The 26,795-nt window shown below is 34.0% G+C and overlaps 2 protein-coding genes across 2 annotated transcripts in view; both read right to left on the reverse strand.

Moving 5' to 3' along the window:
• LOC144554155 (disease resistance protein RGA2-like) overlaps nucleotides 1-26,795 on the reverse strand; it is a 64,936-nt gene that overhangs the window by 6,638 nt on the left and 31,503 nt on the right. The gene's annotated exons all lie outside the window — the stretch shown is intronic.
• On the reverse strand, nucleotides 8,168-13,654 carry LOC144554154 (disease resistance protein RGA2-like). Its single transcript, XM_078302414.1, has 3 exons — nucleotides 9,622-13,654; nucleotides 8,657-8,730; nucleotides 8,168-8,412 (listed from the first exon to the last, which is right to left on the reverse strand). The coding sequence occupies exon 1, from the start codon at nucleotides 13,538-13,540 to the stop codon at nucleotides 9,641-9,643; it is 3,900 nt and encodes a 1,299-aa protein (XP_078158540.1). The 5' UTR covers nucleotides 13,541-13,654; the 3' UTR covers nucleotides 8,168-8,412; nucleotides 8,657-8,730; nucleotides 9,622-9,640.

A 26,795-nucleotide genomic window follows, 5' to 3' on the forward strand; every position in this document is an offset into this window, starting at 1 on the left:
ACATACTCTGTTCATCTCTTGTATGCTTTTCCATTATCAAAATTTGCAACGACAGCGGCACATGTTAGAATAGTATATATACCTACGGGTTATTCTCAAAAAAAAAAAAAGAATAGTATATAATGAAAATAAAAGAAGATAGCAAATACAAAAGCCAAAATAAATTAACCAAGGCAACACCTAAAGCCATAAACATCAATCATGCATCAAGTATAAAGAAAAAATAAACAAGAAAAATGAGAAAATTTAAATTAAAAATTCGAAGTTAGTTCTTTTTCCAGAAGTTAGTCGACCCACAACTCCAGTCTCTCGAAAATTCTCAGATATTTTCAACAAATTATGTAAACATCAATACTAAATCCTGTAAATATCAATACTAAATCATGTAAACTAAAATCATTATTTCGTCATTCCCTTTACAACTTTGTGGGTAATTAATATCACCTAAGGTAACTCAAATTTAATTTGAGTTCAAATCCTGACCATCCGATTTGGTTTGAATATTAAGGGAGTCCATACATTTCAACTCTCTTGTCAGGTTGATCCAAATAAAATTATGATCTGACAATCCGAATTCAAACTCAAAATTGAGATATACCTCATAGGATCCGAACTCCTATGTGAAGGTAGCGTGAGTTTTTCTCAATTCTGATGTAAAGAAACAATATTGTAATACAAATCTGTGTAAAAAAAAAAAAATGTTGTTTGAAATAAATGAGATCATAATATTTACGTTATTTTATTCACGTGTGTTTGGTTACATAGCGTGCGGTGTCATGTTCTTTGCCATACCACATGCATGTTGTGACCAAGTCGGGTCATGTGCTGTGAGATACCATGTCATTTTTTTGAAAAATAACCACAGCATGCAACACACGAGTCATGCTATGTAACCGATACACGTACACATACCATGTCATACTATGGCGTTTATGGTCACACCATTACTTTTTTTTTACATCCGTGGGTGCATCTCAAATATAGCATATATACTACACCCGAGGCGGATTGAAGAAGGCACAATGTGGTCAATTGACCTCCATTATTTTTTTTTTTTGTATTTATAGATAATTTTCCATATAAGTTAGAGTATAAATTGATCCCATCCTTTGTAGAAAAATTGTATATAATTGACTCCCATATGTTTTTGACCTCATAGTTCAAAAGTCTGGCTTCGCCTCTATTCTTTATTTACTATTTTTTTTAGGAAGCGTCTAATTGTCCACAGACTTTTGTCCACCATTTGTCCACAGATTTGACTTGCGCGAATACTGTAAAACTACTACTACATGCTGTATAATTATACAATATATCACATAAAATATATCAGTTAATAACAAAACATCTAGCAACTATTTGAAGTGGTCCCATGATAGTTAAAAACATATTGCAACTTGCACAACAAGACAAAAAAATTGTACTTTCAAATTGTACTTTCGAAAATTATAATTATAGAAAGTTATTGGCAGTTAATGTTAGTTATTAGCAGTTATTTTGACAAAAAAAAACGTGATAAAAAGGCAAAATTAAAATTTTTGATTATTTTTTTTCTCGATTTAATGAACACACAAATAAATCATCGAAATAATGAATATTGTAAAATTGACCACTTTAACTATAAAAATAAAATGAACAAACTATAAAATTACAGATATGCAAAATTCACAGATTAAAACGATAAAATAAAATGTTGAAAAATATCAATTTTCAATACTGTAAAAATATCAAGTTAAACTATGAAATCAAAAGGTAAAAACTATAATTACAAAATTGTAAAATTAGCAGATTAAATAAAATTTTAAAAATGTCAATTTTCAATACTATAAAATTGTAAACCTTTACTGTGAAAATAAAAAGTAAAAACTATAAATTTACAACAATGTAAAATTAGCAGATGAAAACTATAAAACTATAAATTTTCAATACTGTAAAATTATGAATTTAAACTGTGAAAATAAAAAGTAAAAACTATAAAATTTTAATAATGTAAAATAAGCATATGAAAATGATAAAATAAAATGTAAAAAATACAAAATTTCAAATTAAACTATAAAAACAAAAAATACAATCTATAAACAATCAATACTGTAAAATTTCTAAATTTAAACTATAAATCAATTCCATGTATACTGTAAAATTTTTAAATCTAAACATACATTCATCATTTGTAAAGTAAATACAATGCATAGCTCATATAAAATATATGTTATATCCTGTAAAACTGTGAAATATATCCTAAAAAATACTCTACATAAATTTAAAACCTAACTGATCAATCATGTAAAATAATGCATAGAACATGTAAACTAATTACATGCATCCTGGAAATTTCAATCCGTAAATAACTCACTCAATTTAAATTTCACCGCTGCTCTTCAATCTGTAAATAACTCACTCAATACAAGTTCAAAGCATTTATAGAGAAAACAAAAACCTGAAGCCTAATCAACGAAATCAATCAAACATTTTTTTTAACTTGTATCTCACAGATTTCGACAACAACAAAATAAATTAGAATTTCCAAATATCAAATTCATAGCATATCCAGGTGAACTTATTAATAAAGGCTATGTATTACGACAACCCAACTTTTAAAACAAAAGCAAAACCACCAGAATCAAAGGTCCAAAAGACGATCCATATATCCCTATCAATTACTCGAATTCACTAGCAGTGGCCATCTCCTTTTCGCGGAGCCTCTCTGGTGCCTTTTCGTGGGAGTAGGTCTCGATCAGATCAGGCTTCGTATTTAGCCCCACACCAAGGATCATGATCGCGAGAGACGAGGTGACACAGTAAGGAAGTTCCCAGTCCTCCCACTTGCATGATTCGTCGGGCGTCAGAGGCGTGCGGTTCAAGTACCCCTTTCCCTTCTCATCGGTGCCTGGGGAAATCCAGCGTGTCGCCCCATCGCTGTATCTGCTTCGAGTGCACACCACCGAGCGCACTCACAAGCGCGCCATACCTGAGATCGTCGATTCTCATCGGAGTTACAATTGAGAGAGTGACTAGATCTAATTTTGATCGGGAAATGGTGAGTGTACCTCCGTTGACCCCCCCCCCCCCCCCCCCCCCCCCCCCCCCAATCAGACAGTTAAATCAAGAAGCAATTTAATTACAGGAATTATAGAGAAGAAATCGACGAAATAGAGAAGAGAAATCTAAAAGAGGAACAAAATCGCTTCAACTAAGGAGCAGATCGGGAAAGAAGTTTTTGAAAATGAGATTCAAAAAAAGAAAGAGACAATCGGGGATGGAATGTTTAAATAGGAGGAGATGAGACCCATTAGAAGGTGGGACCGGAGATAGTTAAAATCAGTTAAATGGAGACTGGATAACTTCTGTGGACAAATGGTGGACAAAACATGATGGACAGGAAGTTGTTTTCAAATAAAATTGAGCATTTTGAATTTTTGTTTAAAGGAAAAGGATATTTTTAAATTTTTTTGACATTTTAAATTATAAAATCGAAACTTTTAGGAAATACAAGGAAAGTTTGTTCATTTAATTGATAATCATAATTAAGAATTGTGAAAGTTGTTTTTTTGTTTAAATATTAGACTGACTAAAATGACGTTTGACATCCAAAAATTAGATTTTCTTTTTCGCTGCTTTTTATGCCATGATCAGGATCAACAAATTACTCATTTATATTTTAGGAAATCTTCCAAGTAATATAAATTTCTAGTAAATATGTCAGGATCATACTCCATTCCAATTTTTGCTCTTCTAAATATATATTCTTTTCAACTGCTTTTTTCTTCTATTTTTTTTTTTTTGCTTTTGTCATGATCTGGTGCATGGTTGACTCTTCTGAGTAAATATGTCCTGCTAATTTAAGAAATCACATTTATAAGCCAAAATAATTTTAAACTGGTTTTGGAATGAAAGCACTACATGCGATGCAAGCATCATGGTTTGGCCACATTGATGGGATCCGACCATGGTCACACAAGATCCGAGTAATGTCAGAGAGGAGTCCATCTCTGTCCTTACAACATAGCTTTAGACTGAATCCCTGTTTTAGTTGGAGAACACAACAAAAATCACAATGAATTACAGAAACTACATCGTCGCAAAGTTTGAAAAAGCAAATCCACTGCTCACGCGTGAAGATGTGAAATTTGCTGGTCAAAAGTGACCCAAATTTTTATTGATTTACCCAATTTGTACCAAATATACACCAATAAAATATATGTACACATAAAAGTGTTCAAAACACAAAAAATACTTGGGAAAAAATATCTCAGACCGTTAAGAAAAGTAAAAAAATATTGAAACTTGCAAAAATGTAACTTGAATTTATTACCTACATTTTGGACATTTTTTTTCTTATTTTTATACATTATTACTTAATTTTTAATTATTTTGTAGTAAGATTTCACGAAAGGAATTCAAAAACCAACACGGCACGGCTCGTCGAAACAAGTTTTACCAAGCCGTCCCGTGCCAGTAAATATGTTGTGTTCGTCTTAGGTACTATATAGCACAATATGTTTCATAATTTAAATGTGTTGGCATGGCACGACACAACACGTAATCCAAGCACGTCTAAACACGGCACAGTTTCAATACTCTTAAGTCTACACTCGGTTCAGTATAACTATTTTCTGACTTGACACAAAATTTGGATGTTTTGCACTTGTTTTATTTAACGATATAAATAGAGGTTGGCTAAGGCCAAAGTGGTAGTTCCTGAGCTTTGGTGCTACCAATTTGTTTTTCAATTTTCAAAGTTCAAAACGTCGATCTGAACCGTTCAAGTTGTTCTCCATATTAAATTGTGCTTGGAGACCAAATTTTACATTTTTCTGAATTTTTTTACTATTTATTAAGCCACTTTGAAAACAGCTGATCCAACGGTGGCTTCTGATTTTACTGTTTTGTTAAGCCACCATTGGATCAACGATTTTTAAAGTGGTGATCACATTATATCTGAACCGTTCAAGTTGTTCTCCATATGATCACATTATGTTGTTCTCCATATGATCACATTATGTTGTTCTCCATATGATCACATTATGTTGGCCAGGTCGATTTGTTGGTGATGATAGGTTTTGAATTTTTTTCCCTCCAAAGTCCTTTATATTTTTAATTAGAGGAGGGTTAAAATGCACCCTTCCTTTTGTGCTCTTAATGTGCACCCTCTCTTTATATCTTCATTTTCAAAGTTCAAATAGTCGATTCGAACCTTCCAACGTGTTCTTCATATTAAAATGTGCTTGGAGACCAAATTTTACATTTTTTAGAAATTTTTTTACTATTTGTTAGAATTTTTAAAAATCATCACTTTGCTGAATTTTTTATTATTGCTGAATTTTTTCAAAAATTCTGAAAAAATAGTAAAAAATTTCTAAAAAAATATATAATTTGATCTCCAAGCACATTTTAATATGAAGAACACGTTGGAAGATTCGAATCGACTATTTGAACTTTGAAAATGAAGATATGAAAAGATGGTGCACATTAGAAACACAAAAGGAAGGGTGCATTTTAACCCTCTTCTTTTAATTAATATCATAGTTACCTAAGATAAGTACCCGGACCGTCTAAGAATATATAGCAGCTTCAAGAAACTTGATAAGCTTTTGAAGCTCATATTTTGAGTTGAGGGTTCCCCATTCATTCTCCTGATTTATGTATATACAGAGTTATAATATAAAAAGCAAGATGACATCTATAATTAATATGATACGTACCCTTTTTAGGGAATATGCTAGCATGCTATGCATAGTATAGAGCTCCTCCATGCAACGGCTCGGATTTCGAGTTTTCAAAATTCTAACGGTCGATCCGAACCATTCATCTTGTTCTCCATATTAATATGTGTTTGAAGACTAAATTTTACATTTTTTGGAAATTGTTTACTATTTCTTTAGATTTATTGAAAATCGCTGTTTTTTTGTGGTCCAGATTTGCTGAAAACAGTAATTTTTAATAAATCTAAAGAAATAGTAAACAAATTCCAAAAAATGTAAAATTTAGTCTCCAAATACATATTAATATGGAGAACAAGATGAACGGTTCGGATCGACCGTTAGGATTTTGAAAACTCAAAATATGAGCCGTAGCATGGAGGGGCTCTATGCTATGCATAGCATGCTAGCATATTCGGAACGCTATCCTCTGCGGAGGTTTTCCCTGCGGTGCTGTGCGGTGGTTTTGATCTGGTCCGTTCGTTTCGGATCGGACGGACTGGATTACGAATTCACCAAATTTTGAGTTTTTTTAAAATTCGAGCAAAATCTAATCTGATCTGTCCGATCCGAAATGAACATACCAGATCAAAACCACCGCAAGCACCGCAGGAAAAACCTCCGCAGAGAATACGCTCCCAGCATATTCCCCCTTTCTAGATACCACTTGCTGTTGGATTTAATGAAACCATGCAAAATTCCATGTTCACGACATCTCATTCCAGGCCTCAATAAAGCCCAATTCAACAACCAAAGTGATGATAGAGATGTAAATGATACCCAATAAACCCAGATAGGATGTTATGATGTATACTACCATACTAACCAATAACTTTCAAAATCATTGTTTTTCTCACGCTAAAAAAAAAATGAAAAATAAGCAAAAGCTTTTATCCTGTTGGCGGTGCGGAGCAAAAGTGGTCCGACCTTTTTTTGGCACATTAATGGTCACGAATTTTTATTTAAAAAACAGAAAAATAAAAAAATAAAAAAAAGAAGAAGAAGAAGAAAAAAAAAATGATCAGTATAGAAAAAAAGTGGTAACCAATTTTGGATGTTCATGCCACTGTAGTATTCTATGTGATAACATTTGGTTTGAACTGGAACAATTATTATCTGGACACTTAGATGATTTTCGGAGTACTTTAATTTTTCAAAATAATAAAAATATTCCTCCAAAAGCAATTTCAACAATCATATAATTAAAATCTAAGGGTGTAAATGTAATCCAGATTTAATCCATACTAATTTGGGATAAGACATAATTTACATCCTCTTCATTTTCTTTCTTTACTCTCTTTCATTAATTTTTTGCCTTTTCTTCCTAACTTAGAAACAGAGCAACCGCATTTCTAATCTTTCAAGATTACTTTTTGGTGCAATTCGTTTACAATCTGTTGGACATGTTCTAATAATTCAGAAATATAATTTCAAGAAATTAAATCAACTCCGAGATCAGTGCATTTAGTAATTCCACCAGAAATGCTTTTAAGATAAAATAGTGCCTTTAATTACGTTCACAGTTAATTCACTTTTTTTTTTTTTTTTTGCATTGATCACTCCCGTAGGAAAAAGATTACAGCCTGAGCATTTGATTTCATGTACAACCATAACACAGAAACAGAAATTAAAGGCTAGGCAAAATTCACATTTACGGAAAATATCAATTAAATATCTCATCTTTGTCTTAGGAGAACTTTTTATTAAAAGAAATTATCATTAAATGTTATAAGAAAACATAAAGAGTAGGTGGAACTTTTGATTGCATAGATGGATCTGAAAAGAAAATATTCAGCTCCAAACTTTGAACCGAGTTTGGAACAGATTTTCTCTTTTCGGCTCAAAAGTGACTTAATTTCTATTTAAAAAAATTCTAGCTACTCATTCTGTTTAATAAAAACTCCGGCTACCATTTTTTCAGCACATTCTCTATTTAAAAAATATAGCAACTCTTTCTATTTCAAAAAAAAAATCCAGCTAATCTTTTTGAGAAAAAAATAACAATTTGAGTCCGAAAATAATTTTTGACTTCAAACTTTGGAGCTGAATGTTTTTTCGGATCCATCTATATCATTAAAAAAAAGCCAGCCTGTCATGCTTTTTCCGTAAATTATTTAATAATAATTTCTATTAATAAAAAAATCCCCTCGCCATATATAGCTTCTCGATTGTCAACATATATAACTAATTTCATTTAACTCCCCGGATTTCTTTTATATTAAAGTTAGGTGTGAAAAAAAGATTAAGAACTCTCTTCAGTTTTTTTTTTTCTCGTACTGGAAAATAAATGTAGACAAAAAAAAATGCGGCCAAAAGTATATTAAGAGTCATGAGCAATTTTTGTCATTTAGTGCGAACGAAACCTCATAAAAAATCTTGAACCATAAATTGTTTAATTAATTGATATTAATTGAAACAATTGACTTACTCAAATAGTGATACATAAAACTATACTTTTTAAAAGAGAAATGTGCAGGTCTAGTCTTCATATTCTAATAATGACACCATGATGTCATAAGCACATAGTAGATTAAACAAAATGATAAAAAAAAACTGAAATACAGAAGAAGAAAAAACTAGAAAAAACTGAAAAAAAAACTGAAAAATTACAATATTTTACATCTGGCCCCAAGTTTTTTCACCAAATAGTCACCTCTTGTGCTATCTCCATGGCTAACAGCTTGCTATCTCTTCTAAAAATCATTCTACATTTCTCCTTCCACAAAATGAAACAGACTGTTGTCAGAATTTGTTTCAATTTATTTTTCTTGAAGTGTAGAAACATTGAAACATATTAATTGATCTATCTTTTTGAAACATTATCATATTATTATTTGCAGAATCAGTTGCTTCGAGTTGTAGCACATTATCATATTAAGAGATCACTGAAGTTGAAAAAAAAATCCAAAAAGTATAACCATACATAAAGATAGATGTACCAGGCACAGAGCTCAACATACCATATAGTACATCTTCTATCACTAAAAATAGATTTTCATCAAGCTTCAATGATAAATTGGACTTCACTCCACAGCTGGAAAAATCACATTAATTAAAGCAATTGCTTGAATTATATATACTGCACAAAAGAATTGTGATGCTATTATATGCTATAAGTCTGAATATATGCATTTTCAATCAGACAGGTTTAATTGATCCTCATTTCGTTTCCAACATCTATGATGGCTACATTATTTATATGGGTGGATAGCCATAAAATGCATTATAAAATATCTCAAAGAACAAAGACATGATTACTTTGTTATTGTGATGTAAATCATTCATGATAAATATATTTCCGATATTGACTCTCAGTTGTAAGTATTGTTAAAAAAAAATCAATCTAATACAAAACAGTGTGTGTGTATTTGTGTTAGTATGCATGTGTCTTGTTAGCATATAGGCATTGGTTTAGGTTTGCATCACCAATGTTACTAAGTGTTAAAATTAGCAGCATCAACTTCAATAGCCCAGTAAAAATTTAGACGGAAGGTCCAAGTTCAATTACTTACTAGAATATTCAAGAATAAAAAACTAACTAGGCGGTGGAAAAAAACTAGACTGTTCTACAGAAGACTAGGATATGTATATGAGTATCTTACATGCAATTTCTGGATTAAAACAAACCGACATTAGTCAAGTCGGTAGAAGAAATAATATGAATTATCTAGAAATTGTATAACCGACATTGTAGATAAATAGATAAGGGATGTGAGGCGTGAGGGTGAGCGAAAAATATATCAAGGCTTTGTACTACAAACCTTGTACTCCTCTTAAATAGTAAAAGAAATTAAAGTTATACATAAACTCCTCTCTTATAATATTCCACAAACCGATTTCAATTTCCAACACTATGATGTATATTACTTGAAGAAATATGATTTAATGAGAATATTCAAAATAATATAGTAAAGAGATAATGTACCTCACAAATGGCAGTATCTTTAGGATTTCGCTGAGAAACATGAGATTTTGCAAGCTGAAATCAACTGAGTTAGGCCTCCTCTTTTGCTGGATTGATCCCATTCTCCAATTTGTACAACCGGAATTTCAGAGATTAGGTGACAATACTTTCCGTGCTTCTTAAAATCCCTCTCCAAGAGGGGACACCCCCTGATCTCTAAAATATGAAGGCTCCTTAATCGCTGTAATAGGCCTTCTGGCAGGATCATTATTTTGGGGCAAATCCAAATGCCAAGAGCCTTGAGCGCTTCAAGCCCTTGCATCCCTTTCGGAAGAGATGAAAGGTTCATGCAATTAGAAATGTAGAGCATTTTAAGAGCAGTGAGGCCTCCAATGCTCGATGGAAGGGAGTTCAAACTTTCACATGACCAAATAAATAGCTTTTGGAGAGCCACCAAGCTACCTAACTGTTCCGGTAAGCTTTCCAAACTTTTGCACCTACTAATGTTGAACACTTGAAGGGCAGTGAGGCCTCCAATACTTGATGGAAAGGAATTCAAACTTTCACAATTATAAATTTGCAACTCTTTGAGGGCCACCAAGTTACCAAACCATTCCGGTAAGTTCTCCAGTTTTTTGGAGCCCCTAATTTCTAAATTCTCAATAGATATAGGGAGTTCAGGAACTTCAACCATATTTGGACAATCCGTGATTTCTAGAGATTCAAGTTTGGGTAGTAGCATTTTCTGACATGACATCTTTTGTGGTGGCTTTGATCTTGATTGGAGAAAGTTTTTGCAAGAAGAAACTTTCATAATTCGTAAGCAATTTAAATTACTGAGCTCTTCCTCTGGCCAAGACATAAGACTGTCGCAGTCTTGGATGTAAAGATATTCAAGAACTGTGAAGCACTTCCACAACCATAAGGGTGAGTTTGATGGAATAGATGAGAACCAAAAGTTGCTTGAATAAATATGTAGTTTTCGAAGAGCTGTAGCATTAACATCAACACTCAACTTCCCACATTCTCTTTCATCTTTTGGTGGTATGATGTGGTTGAATCCTTTGATAGTTAACTCCTCGAGATACACCCAAGGTTTAAGGGATAGAGATTCCCAAGGTTTAAAAGAGAGAGTTTCTTCTACAATATTTTCCCTTCCACCTCTGCTTCTAAGGGTGAGGCGTCGGACATTTGTTATTCCAGTTGCAAGGCTTGACAGGGTATTGTTTCCTACATTTCTCATTTCTTCCAGTTTAGGTGTGATAGGTATTGCATTTAGTTTGGGACAGTAAATGATCCGCAGCTCACTCAGCACAGGGAAAATCAGTGATGTCTTTTCTCCGTCATCTCCTTCACACCAGCAATCTAAATTTGGCATATCTATTAAACTTAAGCTTTTCAATGATGGAAAAGTTTTGGGTGCATCGTCACCACCTTCAACATTCATCAATTCACCACAACAGAGATGCCTCGCATAATCCATAGACTCTATCTTCAAGATTTGGAGAAGAGGTAGCCTATGTAATGGTGGTAAGTTGATGCACCTTCTACATTCAACTATATACAACTCAACTAGGTTTTCTAGCATCTGACACTCATTCATCCAGATAGGAAACTTGTCATCTCTATATTCTTTGATTTTCAAAACCTTTAATTTATTACAAGGTTTAAGAGCAGTTAACACCTCAAGATCAACAACCACTGCCTCTGAACTATTAGATCTGACACCCTCTGAAACTCTGTTTGGCATCCCCCAACTTAGCACCAAATGGTCCAAATTTTGTTTAGATACCATATTTACTTCTCTTGCTTCTCTAGCATTCCCAACTTCTCCTAGATTGTACACCTCTAGTTGCCCGCCAATATTTAGGGTCTTGAGCTCTCCAATTTTATTCCCATCACGGGTGCCAACTATGTAATATGTTAGTGTTTGTAAATATTTTAGTTCTCCGAGGCCTGGTGGTGTGCACCTCAATCCATCACAATTTTCAATGTGGAGATGCCGAAGGCTCATCATATATCTCATTCCTTCAGGTAGTTCTAAAAGATTATCACAATTAGAGAGCCTTAAAACTTGCAAAAGATAAAGTGTGGTAATTGCTTCTGGTATTGCTTCCATACTCTGGTACGAAAGATCAAGATATCTCAGGTGCTTCATCTTTCTAGGGGTAATCATAGTGTCTACCCATCTACATTGTGATAAGTCAAACACTCGTAAATAGTTAGATTTCACAAATCCAATTTTCGGCCCATACGATTGCCCGTCTGAAATTAGAGTGCGGGCAGCAGGATAACATTGAATGACATCATTAATATCCTTGGGAAATTCTCTCAGCAAGATATGTCGCTTATTACATTGTAAATTATTATTAATTTGTAATGGTTCTAGCAAAGAGAGACACTCATCTCTCATCACTGATTGTGCAAGATCATGCATAAGATCGTGCATTTTGCACGTGGTCTGAGAGCGATATCCATATACACTTCTGGATGGGTCATGGAAACGGAAAACTTGCTCAACATCTTGGAAGAAGGACCTCCAAACCAACTCATTGAAAATATCACTACCTGTCATTTCAAGATCACTCGACTTGTCAGATGGAATAAATCCATGGGCCATCCAATACTGCACCAGCTTCTCTTTTTCCATCACATAATCCTTTGGAAACACAGCACAAAAAGCAAAACATTGTTTCATATATGAAGGCAAGTGATCGTAGCTTATCCTTAATGCGGGAAAAACCTCATTAGCATGCTTATGTTCCCATATCGTGCTTTGTTGGAGTACTGCTGACCACTCTTGTAGCTCATGCTTATAACTCAATAAACTACCGAGTGCTTTAATGGCTAGCGGTAGTCCCCCACATTTTTGAACCAACTTTTTGCCAATCTCAACGAGCTCTGGGTGCTCCTTTACCCCCTTCCTAAATGCTCTTTTTTGAAATAGGCTCCACGAGTCCTCCCCACCTAAGCATTTCAAATTATAACTCTCTACGGTACCCATTATTTGAGCTACTCTCTCATTCCTTGTGGTAACTATAACAACACTTCCCGAATCACCACAGTCTAATAGAGCTCTCAAATGATCCCACTCATTGACATTCTCATTCCAAACATCATCTAGCACCAAAACATATCGCTTTCCACTTAAAATTTCTCGTAAACTCTTCTTGAGTAGCTCCATGTTCTCAATAGAATGTTTGCATTCCCCATTAACTAATTCAATGATTAACTTAACAAGATGACCAGTATTAAACTCGTTGGACACGCAAATCCATAATTGTAAATTGAAGTATTCTTTCACTTTAGGATCATTATACACCAGCTGGGCAAGAGTGGTTTTCCCGAGCCCACCCATGCCGACAACCGGCAAGACCATCAAATTCTCAGTTGGACGCACCTCAGTCAACAATTTCACCAAGTTTTCTTTGTCGTCCCTCCTCCCTAAAACCTCCGACTCAATTACATATGAATCGGTTCTGACATGATGAATGGCACGCCCTTGCCGACCTTGAATAAATTTGAACCTCTCCATCTCCATGACCAGCTCATCAATCCTCCCTACAATCTCTTTCAACTTTCTACTCATTTTCAACCGAAACAGAACTGGATTTTCAAGGGAGAAAAAGCCACTTACATTCCCGGCCTTGTGGCCGCGTCTCACGGCATCCCGGCGCAGCTCCTCATAACGGAACTCGTCAAGAACGTCATCAGCATCATAGGCAGCTGATTTCATCTTGGTCAGCCACGATTTCACAGACGGTTTAGCATCCCCTTGCTCCTCAGCATCGGTAAGTACGTCTTGGACCTCGAGCAGCTTGTCTTCGAGCCTCTTGCGCTGGTCACCAATGCCCCACATCTCGCTAATACTCTTTACCAGTGAGTCTGTTGATTTCTGCACCACGATCGGAACCAGAGCTGATAGCAGCAGGTCTGCCATGGCTGAATTGGAAGTGTACTTCACAAGAGTTAATTTTAAGAATGTTTTTTTAGTCTCAGAGCAGAATTGTTTAGGTGAGAAGAAAATATGAGAATTGGGTTAATGAGAGGGAAATAGAGTACTGGAGGGATGCAAATTTTGAGATTCTTGTCTTTGCTTTTTAATCTTTTGTTCATTGCTTCAATCGTAGTGCAAATTATTTTTAAAAGCTCAGCGTGATATGTCCAACAGGAACATAGATCATCTGTAACATATGTTGACACATGTTGGATGTAGCGTACTTCTGACAGATGGGATCGGCAAGCAACATGAAGTTTACGAAATAGTTTTACAATTATAATGACAAAAAGAAACCGCTGATTTGGTTTAATGGCACAAGTATAAAATATATTAAAAAAATATTACATTTTGAATTTGTTTAGAACAAGATCAACATAATGAAAAATTACATTTAGTTGTAGATTTAATTTGATAATTTAGTTAGGAGCAATTTTTTATTTTGGCAGTTTAATTTGGGTCAACTACTCATTTTGGGAGTTCAATTGCTCCATCATTGTAAGTATTCATGTCATAGTATGAAAATAAAGTCTGATAATTTGCACGGTTGGGATTTAATTAGGGTCCTTTACATGTTGACTGTTTAATTCTTTTCAAATTGAGGATAAATTTTTCAAATTTTATTTTTTTGAAATATATATTTTTTTTTTTTTGAAATAGTCAAATTTTATTGTTAATGGTTGTTTTTTTCTGCAAAAAATATTGTGATAATATTAATGATATATTCAGGAGATTTCAAACTCTCTGTGAATCATATGTCATGACTTATCTATTATAACTTTTAATAAACAACTTTATGGCATGTGGTATAAAATATATAAGATCAATAATTCAGTATAATTTTCTGAAAATTTCAATCAAATTTATTATGGGAAATAAAAAATATTTTCACAAATGATAATTTTTTTTTTTTTTGTAATTTTGTATTAAAAATATTATCAGACTGCTTATATATGATAATGGTATACCAATATGGAAATCCCTAGTAACCATATCCATTCAATGAGATAGATACCGTGTGACAGGCAGCTACTTGCCAACTTGGAGAGATTGCCATACAAAATCAAAAAGGGAGAATTGGATTCTTTCTTGTTAACAGAGTGAATTGGCTTTTAATTAGTACGCCTTTTACTTTTCAGAAAAGATATTCTAATTCTTTACTTCTACCCTCATGCTACATCCATTTATTACGGTTTGCTTTGCTTAATTCTGAGGTGATCCAATTAAATTGAAGGGAAGGAAAACACTTGGTAATTATTTTATTGGGGAAATTAAAGTTATGTATAGGAATCACATGTTCAATAAACCCTAACAATAATTTAATTCTGTAAAAACAAATTTAACAAAGTTTGCATATATCTGTAATTTTCATCATGTTTAATTGAGGTCTAAACTGTAGAGTTTTAAACATCAATTATTCAGTCAAACGTAAAATAACTAGGGTATATGAATTAAGTTCACATATATTTATACTTTTTGATTTTTTCTTTATGTTTGATCTATGTTTGTGTTCAATGGTCTTTAAAAATTGTAATTTCTTTAATGAATTCGGTAGCATATGCTACTTTTCAACAAAAAATCAGCCAGTACTGGTACAACCTTGAACTTTGTACCTTTACATAACATGATTTTTCAGTCATACAATAGTTGTCTGACTCAGACTGAGAAAACAAAACACATTTCAATGAACGACTTTAGAATTTCAAATTTTCTGTCAGTAATTAACATTTGTGATCAATTAAGTATAAATGACATCCTGGCCTTATGCTGATCCACCAATTTTAGCTGATATCCACACTAAATTACCTAAACCATTGGAGCATGAAAATAATTTACCAAACAGGACCCTGAATAACTATTCAAGGGAAGAGGATCTAGTTCTGGTACCAACCACTGGGTCTGGACCAGACTTAAATGATGCTGAGTTCTGAGTAGAGTCTGAAATTGCTTTGTTGTCAGAAATTGCTAGAAACTATATATTATATGATATATGTTGGAAGTTCTAATTGATATATTATTTTATGTAATCCAGTAGACAGTGTACCATTTTGGTACCAGAACAGTACTTTTGATGAAAGAGAAATCGGTAAGTGCTACCCACTTTATTAAAAAAAAAGGACCCTCAATAAATATGAAGATTTGGAATTTAATGAATTTTTGTAGAACTTCTTGTTTTGTTAATACTATACCTTTTTTTATCCTTCGATCTCCTATTTGCTTACTGGAATTAGGCCAACATGACCGATGAACACAGTAATATTTACTTTTTTTTATTAAAACAAACAAATATGAAACAAAGTTAAATATGCTATTTCTGTGGGAATAGCAGGAACCTGCAATTTCAAATTTAACAGTTCCATTTTGTTATGCTCGAATCTCAAAGCAGATGCTTTTTCCTGCAAGAATCTCAAAGAAAATTAAACGGCTAAATTGATACTACATATACATATTTCTCTGTCCCAGATCATGTGCTCACTGTTTTATTCAATTAGTTTGCACCCAATTACACAAAAGTGAGAAGACCTTTTTAAGTAAATTACAATTTGCCCCCTGCTATATGCTCTCTAAAACCAACTGATGTGCTGGCACGGTTAATTGCTAACTGTCCGTATTATAATTTTCCCACTTTACAAACTGATTAGGCAATTTAGAACCGGATTTTGTTGTAGGCTTTAAAAAAATAATCAGCGTATCTTCGTTCTATTGAGAAAATTGTACCCATCTTCTCAGAAAAATCATGTAACCTAAAAAAATAGTGTTTATCATTGTTAGAATATAAAATGACTAACAAACAACAATATGAATCAAATTTTCACTAACAAAAATTTATAACAAAATATTACTCATCACTCATGAGGGATCAGAAAATTTTTTTTCTCAATAAAAGTATCTTTAATTTCTCATACCTACTTCTACAAATCCCAGATTTGCCTCAAACTCTTAAACTCCCCCCAATTAGTCCCACAATTTATTTCGGCTATTCGCCCAGACCAATTGTCCGCACTTTATATTCATTCCTTGAGACAATATTTTGGCCTAGTCTACTATATAAAAGAAGTAAATTTTCACCAATTAAAGTCTACAACGTTTCTGCCAGGCATTAATACATTATAGACTAACTTTTGTGTTAGATTCGTCAATATTTGTAATTTTATGTCAAGAGTTTAATTTTTAAATGTTATAGATCTCTGGTTTCACATGGATGTATTATTTCTCTGTTTCTACTGCTTCAGTTCTTAAAAGTGCTAAACAGTGGTTGTTTTCAAATAAAAATGGAGTATTTTGAATTTTTCAAAAGAAAAATGATATTTTAAATTTTTTTTAACCTTCTAATGAAAAAATCAAATCATTTAGGAAATGCAAGGAATGTTTGTTTATTTTGAAAATACAAAACGGTACTTAGGAGTTAGGACTTTGGTATATATACAATAATTCTTTGGTGTAACGATGCAAGGGAAAAAAAAAATTTAAGAAATTCATTTCATTATCGATAAAATATTATAGAAATTAATAAAATTATCTGGTATCACATACACAATGTCTAAAATACAATTTATTTTACAATGATTAGTATACATTAAGCTTGTTGTCAAAAGATTCATTCCCTTAATTGATTATCCCTGTTTCACCGGCATATACATACATGTACTGATCAAATTTAAGGACTAAAAAGTTATTCAATTTTTATTTATTAATTGGAAATGTTATTGTACTGAAAAAAAAAAAATCTCAGTCTAACAATTTAATGAATTTTTTTTCAAAGTTTGAAAATATTTATGTAAAAGTTCTTAGACAAATCCTACAAAATATATCCGGGTTATGCTTGTCTGAGATATTTTTACACGCAAGCCATGTGCATATTGCTATATATCATGACAGGAACCAAGTACCATAGTAAAATGGTCCGTGTTTAATTTGTGAATTATTAAATGATAATTTTGAGCCATCAGCCTATCATTCCACAAATAATATAGTAATTCACGAATTAAACGTTCAATTTGCATATTATTTGTGTTTTTAATGAATTTTACAAATTTGACGTGTATAGTTTGAACAAAATCGTTGCTCTGTCACGCGGCAGAGTCTGAATTTTTGACGCGTGCGCTAGAGTCACGGGTTAAGCATAGTTCCCACTGCGCTTCAACTCCGCTCCTGAACTGAAAGAACACTTTTGATGCTCCTAGACAATCTGAACCGTTTATTTGTAGTTTGAACCATTCAGATGGTTACTTAAATGAGTTAGATAAAGAAACGTTCAACAGGGAAGAGTAATTTATGTTTTTATATGTTTTTGTGTTTTCGAGGAGCATCTTTATCCCAAGATTTTTCTTATGTTGATGAATCTGTATAACTTTGTGTGCTGTTTTCTGAAATTTCTTTTAATTCTTTCTATTTGGTATTGTAAAATTGAAAAATAAATCCGAATAATTCCTGAATTATATCAAAATCACGATTTTTTTACTCCGCCGAACCGAGCCCCAACTATTCATTTGTCACTATGCCAAGTACCAACAAATTAACACTCGACACACACAGGAAGGGACCAATCTACACAGCCGAGAGCCTAATGAGTCTCAAGTAAGAAACAAAAATTTAACATTTGAAAACAAAAAAGAAATCATATATAGTTTATCCCCATAAACACAAGAAGCTGTTATGAACTAAATTGATGATCAACTGGTAATGCTAATTGATGATAACATAAGCCAATTTGAGGAATGACAAATTTGGGTTAAATGTCGAATAATATTGATAAAAATAGTTCTCAGTCAGATCAACGATACAGAAAAACGATGAGTGGTATTTTTTCCATCCCTTATTACCTAGCTGTAATCCTAAAATTACTGCCAAAATAAAATACCAAGGATTCTTTCCTCTCCAGTAGCTTCAACTGCAACTAGGCCTGCTAACTGAACAGATTTGTCCATGGACAAACGGGCCGAACAATAATCGGACAGTGTTTGAACAATATGTTACTTGAACGGTTTTGAGGCCTGCTAACCGAATGAAATCAAATAGGCCCGACAAGTTGTTCAGATCAGTTGAACCGGGCCGAGCTTGAAGGGCCTTTGGACAACCCGTTTAACAGTTCAAACTCAAACCTATCGATTCCTGTTCGAACACGAACAATCGAACGGTTCAAACCTAAAGCCAACTCAAGACTCAAGAGTCACAGCGCCTCCTCTCTTCTCCACAGTGCCTCCTCTCTTCTCCACCGCGCCGCGCCGCCGCCCCTCTTCTCCACCGCACCACCCCTCTTCTCCACTGCGCCCCTTCTTCTACGAGGTTGGTTACACTCAATTTCTTTCAATTTTTTCTCTTCTCTTCTCTTCTCGTCTCTTTCTTTTCCCTCAATACTGCCATTGAAATTTCAGGCCAATGAAATGGAGTCGCTGAAGGATTTCTTGCAAGTTGGTTGTTTTCCAGCAAACTCACTTAGTCTCTCTAGGTTTTATCTTCGACCGCTTCTTCACTGGTACGATTTATTGACTGGTACAATTTATTTCTTGCAAAGTTTATTGACTATGTTTTCTATTAGGCCATTATTTCTACTACCTATCATACTTTATAGCTACTTAGCTTGTACTGCCATTGAAATTCTGATTGTTATGCTCCCGAAGACCCGAACAATTCAGACCAATTCAGACCAACATCAATATGCTGCTTAGAAATTCTGATATGCTGCTTAACAATTCAGACTAACATCAATATAATGAAATTCTGATATGCTGCTTAGAAAGCCTTCACTACAAGTGGGAAACATGAAATTCTCACTGTTATGATGTGTGCTTGTGTGGACTGATTTACTGGTATCTTGAATTGCCAGAGATGAAATTTCAGTTACCTTAGTATTACAAGTACTCACTGACTTCCACTGATTCTTGTTTATAATTGAGATTAACAGTGAGGTTGTAGCAATAGTTTCACATTTTAAATATATCTCACTTGACAGGTGGTATCTACGAGGGATATATACCAGAGTAGCATAGGGGCTTCATTTCAAAATTCTAATCGCCGCCTGCTCCGATTTGTTCTTACTGATGGCTACTCTGAAATCACTGCAATAGAGTACTCTCAAATCCTATCTATTATCCAAGAGATAGTACCTGGAACCAAGGTCTTATATTTTTCTCATACTTAAATACCTATCTTCGCATAATAAATAAAACCCAGTTGTTAGGGTGCTATAATGATTTTTTCATATTGGTTAATAAGGTTTGTAATAACTATATGTGATGCTTAAATTTTGAATCTATAGCATCAATTTTCTCAACAGATGCATGGTTTCAGAATTCAGACTTTCAGTAATGGAAATGGTGGTCCAAAATAAACTTTGTATAGCAACTTTTTCATTCTATAAGACCCTTTCCCTTTCTCAATTAGTAGGCCTCGATTACAAAAATTCAACCTAAAAGTGGTGCTGGTTAGAGATCTGCCGTTGTTTGATTTTGTTTAAGGTTTGTTTTGAGTTTTAAATTGTAATTATTTGGTGTTAAATTTATTCGATAGGTATTTCCTGAGGAAGCTGAAGAAGGCCAAGAAGATCAATGGTCAAATCCTGGCCCTCAACGAGGTTAGTATTATTTATGTTGATATTTCTAAATTGTCATTTCCTGAATTTGTTAGATGATCAGGTGTGGTAGACCTGATGAGTTTGTAGAATGATTTGATTTCTGACAGAATTATTAAGAAACCAAAGTACTGCTATTGAAATTTTGTATCTAGTACTTGTATACTGTTTTAGTTAATAATCAGGCTTTGAGATTTCTTGTGAGTTTACATAAACTAAAACAGACCCTTTGAGATTTCTTGTGAGTTTACATAAACAAAGGAGACTCAGGAGTGTATAAGAGTTTTAATTGTATAATGAGTGGTACCGGGTCAGGTACTTGAATATCTCATGGCATGCTTAAACAAACCTAATATCTTAGTAGATATTAGTGAAAGATTCTGTAATGCATGATAGATTCAGTGCTTAAACAGACCTAATATCTTAGCATGCTTGTCATTTTAACGCAGGATGCTAAAGGGCTTCTTTTTCATTGAAGTCGTTTTCAAGAGGTAGGTGAGGAGCAAGGGTCATCTCTGGATGTAGAAGAGATTAAATTTATGAGAAAAGGTTTTTGTCCACTGATTTCTGTCCACCATTTGTCCACAGTATCTTATCCATTTCTGTCTAACTGTTTTAATAAGTCTGGATAAATCTGCTTAACCGTCCCTCCTCACGCATTGCCTTAAATAGAACCTTCATACTCCGTCAACACGATTTTAATTTTCAAAATTTCATATCTCTCCCCATATCGCCATACTGTTTTCTCTCCTAATCTCTCTCCCGTACAAATTTCCAATCAATATCCCTCCGCCTCCATTGATCTCAATCGAGCATGAGCACCACAGGCTGCTGACGCTCGCTCTCTCTCTCTCTCTTTGCCTCTGTCTCGCTATCTCCATTTATCTTTGAAATGGGGCAGTACGAATATGGAGCAGTGGGTGCGATCGCGAATCACCGACTGATTATATCGTGACGCGATTCAGTTTCGATCTATAAATCACAAAATCTCGTTGAACATTTGACTTTGGTGTTGTCTCCGAGAAAAGTCCTTTCCACGAGTAATGTGATGCTTATTTCGCTGGAGATGCTAGAAAATAAAATTATGATTTGACTCTACAGCTCACGTGTTGCTTGGATTTAAATAATTCTATGCTTCATTGCTCCCATTCGGATAAAGATCAATTCCTAGAAGAGCTGGAGACGTCTAGTCCAAATTCAAGTTGATTTCCTTCGCAAGCCCGGAGGCTTCTGGTGCAGGTTGATTGTGATGAAAGACCTAATGGATCCTAAGAAACCTATAAGCAGTGAGGTAATGACTGTACTTTTACACTGTGTACTGTATATTTTTATGGATATATGAAGTAATTTTGCAGGATATATGAAGTAGTTTTACTTTACTGGATTTTATGAAGTAATTTTATAGTATACATGAAGTAATTTGATATATCAAGTAATTTTACTGGATATATAAGTAATTTTACAGGATTTATGAAGTAATTTTACTTTGCTGGATATATGAAGTAATTTCACAGGATACATGAAGTAATTTGATATATGAAGTAATTTTACTGGATATATGAAGCAATTTTACTTTACTGGATACATGATGTAATTTTACAGGATACGTGAAGTAAATTTACAGGATACATGAAGTAATTTGATATATGAAGTAATTTTACTAGATATATGAAGTAATTTTGCAGGATACATGAAGTAATTTGATATATCAAGTAATTTTACTGGATATATAAGTAATTTTACAGGATATATGGAGTAATTTTACTTTACTGGATACATGAAGTAATTTTACAGTATACAGGAAGTAATTTGATATATGAAGTAATTTTACTGGATATATGAAGTAATTTTACTGGATATATGAAGTAATTTTACTTTACTTGATACATCAGTGATTTTGATTTGAATGTTTTTGATCGTTTGTTTTTGTAGTTGGTTGAAATGGTTATGAGTGTCATGCAATTTGAGACGCCTGTCAAGGATAAATGGTTCTTCATTAATCCTTATTTGTCTGTAAGTATTTTTTTTTGCTTTTTTATTTTATTATCTCTTTATTAATTTAATCTTTTTTATTTTTGCTGTTGAAATACTTGAGTACTCTTTTAATGCGTTTTATTTTGTATGATACAGGTTTGTATGCATGATTACACTGCATATGCTTTTTAGTTAGATAAATAACTTGTAAGATTATTTTGTAATTCTTATTTGTTATAAATCAAATTTGTTTCATTGTTTTTTTTATTATTATGCAGGATAACATCTCTAAAGAACGTATTGTTCTTGTCATGAGGCTTCTTACTCATCCGAAGAATGTGTTGGGGTTTCAGCGGTATGCTGACCGAAAACCCCTTTAGGTTTAAGGTGCGGAATGACCGTAGAACAAAAATTTCTACAGCCAACTTAAGCTCATGATTAAATGGGGTATGTCAGGAAACTTTCCAAGGCGGTCCACCTTCAGTATTCCTTTGGCATCAAAACCCAATTTAATCCTTTTACAGATCTACTCCATGATTGATTTCTAAAACTTTAATCTACTTACAAATTAAATAGATTAATATAACATATTTATACCTTGTTTCCAAATCACAGTTGGAATGCAGACCGAGCGAGTAGAGCCTCACCAGGGAAGGAATCGACTCGAAACGGAGCATCAGACGTCTGATGCCTCTATCGGTTATCCACCAGGACTAACCGGAGAGCGGTTTATTTCTTCTGCCAGAAATACAGTAAACCGCGGAATTCTGCAAAAACACTATTCACGGGGAAAAGACGAAAACCCGTAAACACGAATTTTCGGTTGCTCAGTTTCATCAATATGCAAAACTGACATACCGTGAAATTCGGTAAAACACTATTCATCGATCCCGTAAATATACTCCACAACAACCCGCAAGATTATACGTCAACTACGTATAACTTTCTTTTCTCAACCGAAACACTATTTGGGAGAGAAACCGAGAAAGAGAGAAAATAGTGATCCGATTCTGCACGAAACGGTACGAGTGAATTGGTGAATTTCTCTCTACCCCTCCACCCCTATTTATAGTGTTTAGGGTCGGTTGCAAAAGACCAAAATGCCCTCCAAGTTCAGCCTATTTACAAGGTATGCCATTGACACCTCATCCTTTTATATGTGAAATGACCAAAATACCCCTTCCACACCCTTCCACACTCTTCTCCATGCTTCTACACATGCAAGGTGGCATAGGTGTGAAATGACCATTTTGCTCTTGTGGATAGGATTGATGACACGCCATCTGGATAGGATCGATGACATGTCATGCGGATAAGGACGAATCTGAAAAGACCCGAATGCCCTCGGCCCGAACACAAATAATATTCGTATAATTATTCTGAAAAATTATATATATATTTTTCTTGCGGTTTGTTGTTTCGGTAATTTATACAACGTGTCCTGCGCATTTATAAATTAACCGGTTAACTTTTATACAACGTGTCACACACGTTTATAAATTAACCAATGTTTTTGCTTGTTATTTTTACATAACATTTATAATTTAATTATAACATGTATAATTAATTATAACCATCTTACTATTGATCATAACCAATTTATAATCAATCACAATAAGATTCTCCGATTAACTCCTATATGGTGTGACCCAATAGGATCTGTGTTATGTTGGTAAACAGAGTTAAAACTGTTTTAACTTCTGTTAGTCATGGGTGGCATCTGGCAACACATCATGACCATCCAATTACACAGATGATGCTGTACTGTACAATATCACGATCCAGTAAACAATTTACTTGTGTCTGTTCTTCTGTCTCATAGCTATCAGATCAGTTTCAAGGTAAATGTGTGTCATCCTTGCTAACTGAATCTTTTCTTGATCTTGAGCATATTATCAAATATAATTACTCTTGTAATTATACTGCTAGCAGATAATCTTACTCTATCAAGGGGCCCAGTGATGCTATAGCTCGTATAGAGATACGAGGGACAAATAGTATTCTTGGTAAACTATCACTTCCTCAGCTAAGCTATACATATGGAAAAGCTACCCTTATGACTGCTTTTTACGGACAGCGTTAGATAACAATCACACATACATATTTCTTAGTGGGAACGATAAATATCTCATACTGTAGAACGTGACACTGAATGAAAACATAAATGACACGAACACAATTATATTTAATGTTTCATTCGGGGTCTGTCAAATACCATGTTCCTAGAACATATATCTATGTGATTAAAATGACATCTCGTGTCAGGTGGTTTGTAAAACTTAACCATCTTTTAATCCACATACTAACCTTATAGCGGTAATTAGTGTTCCTGCTAATTACCTTGGTCAGTGACCTTTTAAGAGTATATATCATCTATATTATGGAGTTTCACAATTTCAGTCATGAACTCGAAATGATCCATAAATTCAATAATACTCAAGGCAACAAAATGATATTAATCATCCAATTCATGAACAAAGCTTTATGATAAATTATCGTATTATTGACTTCTAGATTATTACACTAACAATCTCCCACTTAAGCTAGGAGCCAATCATCGTAGGCCCTACTTTTATACAAAATTCTATATTCTCTAAGATCTCGTAGATCCTGAGAAAATCACACAGCCAATCTTCTATGTGTTCCAAACTCATAGAAGCATTAAGCATCTCGTGCTTGGCTTGAGGAAGAGATTTTGTGAGTGGATCAGTTGTGTTGCTGACTGTGTCAACTCTACATATCTTTACATCACCTTTATATTAATTATATCTTTTATAATTATTTATAAACATCTTATTATGTTTATGATCTCTATTATTAGGTGATAACGTTGCAGACGAGAAACATATCCTTAGTTCTTCTCAAGAACTTAAGGATATTCTTTACAGCATTCCAGTGATTTATGCCTGGATTAGCCTGATATCTACTCGTCACACTCAAAGTGTATGAGACATCAGGGCGAGTGCACAACATGGTGTTTATGATAGAGCCAATAGCTGAAGCGTATGGTACTCTACTCATAGTGCTTTGCTCATCAGTTGTCGAAAGACACTGAGTCTTGCTAAGCTGTGTACCATGATTCATTGGCAGGAATCCCCTCTTAGAATCCTGCATGCTGAACCGATTCAGCACTTTGTCAATGTACGTGCTTTGACTTAATCCTTTAAGTCTCTTTGATCTACCTTGGTAGATCTTTATGCCTAGTATATAGACATCCTCGCCCAAGTCCTTCATCGAGAAAACTTTTCTTTAATGAAGACTTGGCTAATTGCAATAGAGGAATATCGTTTCCTATTTAGAGTATGTCATCTATATATAAGATTTAAGAAAGGCGATGGCACTCTCACTAGTTTTTCTGTACACATAAGATTATTCTTCGCATCTGACGAAGTCAAGCTTTTTGACTTCTTCGCCAAATCGAAGATTCCAACTCCGTGATGCATGCTTCAATCCATAAATGGATTCAAGAAGCTTGCATACCTTCCCAGCATTCTCTGGATCTTCAAAACCCGTAGGCTGTGTCATGTACACATCCTCTTCTTAAATTTCCATTTAAGAATGCGGTTTTGACATCCATTTGCCATATTTCATTTTCATGAAATGCGGCAATTGCTAGGAGTATCCGAATTGACTTAAACATAGCCACGGGTGAAAAAGTTTCATCAATTCCCAGAATTTATTTGAAACCTTTTCGCTTTGTAAATAGTCTATTGTCATCCATGTCTGTTTTCTTTTGAAAACCCACTTGTTAGCTATGGGTTTCACCCCCATCAAGTGGTACAACTAGGTTCCAGACTGTGTTGTCATTAGGGGTGATTAATGAGCGAGCATGAGCGAGTTAGGGTATGCTCATGCTCGCTCATTAAGTAAATGAGCGAGTTGTTAATGAGCGAGTTTAAATGAGCAGATAAATGAGCGAGTTGTAAATGAGCGAGTTTTTAATGAGCGAGTTATGAGCGGCTCACGAGTTATGACTTATGACTCATAACAAAATTATATAATGTGTCCATGCATAACAAAATTTGTTAAAAGTCATCATAATAAAATCCAACAAATTATCATAATTCATTTAAATGAGTGAGTTGTTATGACTATTACTTGTTTTGGACTTTAGGCGGAGGTTTTGGTTCTGCCGATTTAAAAAAAAATGAATATGAAACTATGAATATTAGTATATTACACAGGATTAAATGTTACATTGTGCTCACTATATTACACAGGATTAAATATGAAACTATGCTCACTATCTATCAACCTTAATGAGTCAAGATTGATGTTACACATAATTACATAGGATTAAATGTGGCAAGGATTAGATGTGAAAAATTCTTAATGAGCGAGTTATGAGCGAGTTGGGTCATGCTCATGCTCGCTCATTAAGTAAATGAGCGAGTTGTTAATGAGCGAGTTTAAATGAGCGGATAAATGAGCGAGTTTAGGCGAGCTTTAATGAGCGAGTTATGAGCGGCTCACGAGTTATGAGCGATTTACTCACCCCTAGTTGTCATACATGGATTGTATTTCGGATCTCATAGCCTCCAGCTATTTATCAGAGTCAGGCCTATCCATTGCTTCCGCATAGGTCAGAGGATCTTCAGTGTCAAAAACTGAGATCTCGTGCAGTCCCAAGTACCTCTCGGGTGCATAGACTGT

This window comes from Carex rostrata, chromosome 5, assembly GCF_964058835.1.
Source record: "Carex rostrata chromosome 5, lpCarRost1.2, whole genome shotgun sequence".
NCBI lineage: Eukaryota > Viridiplantae > Streptophyta > Magnoliopsida > Poales > Cyperaceae > Carex > Carex rostrata.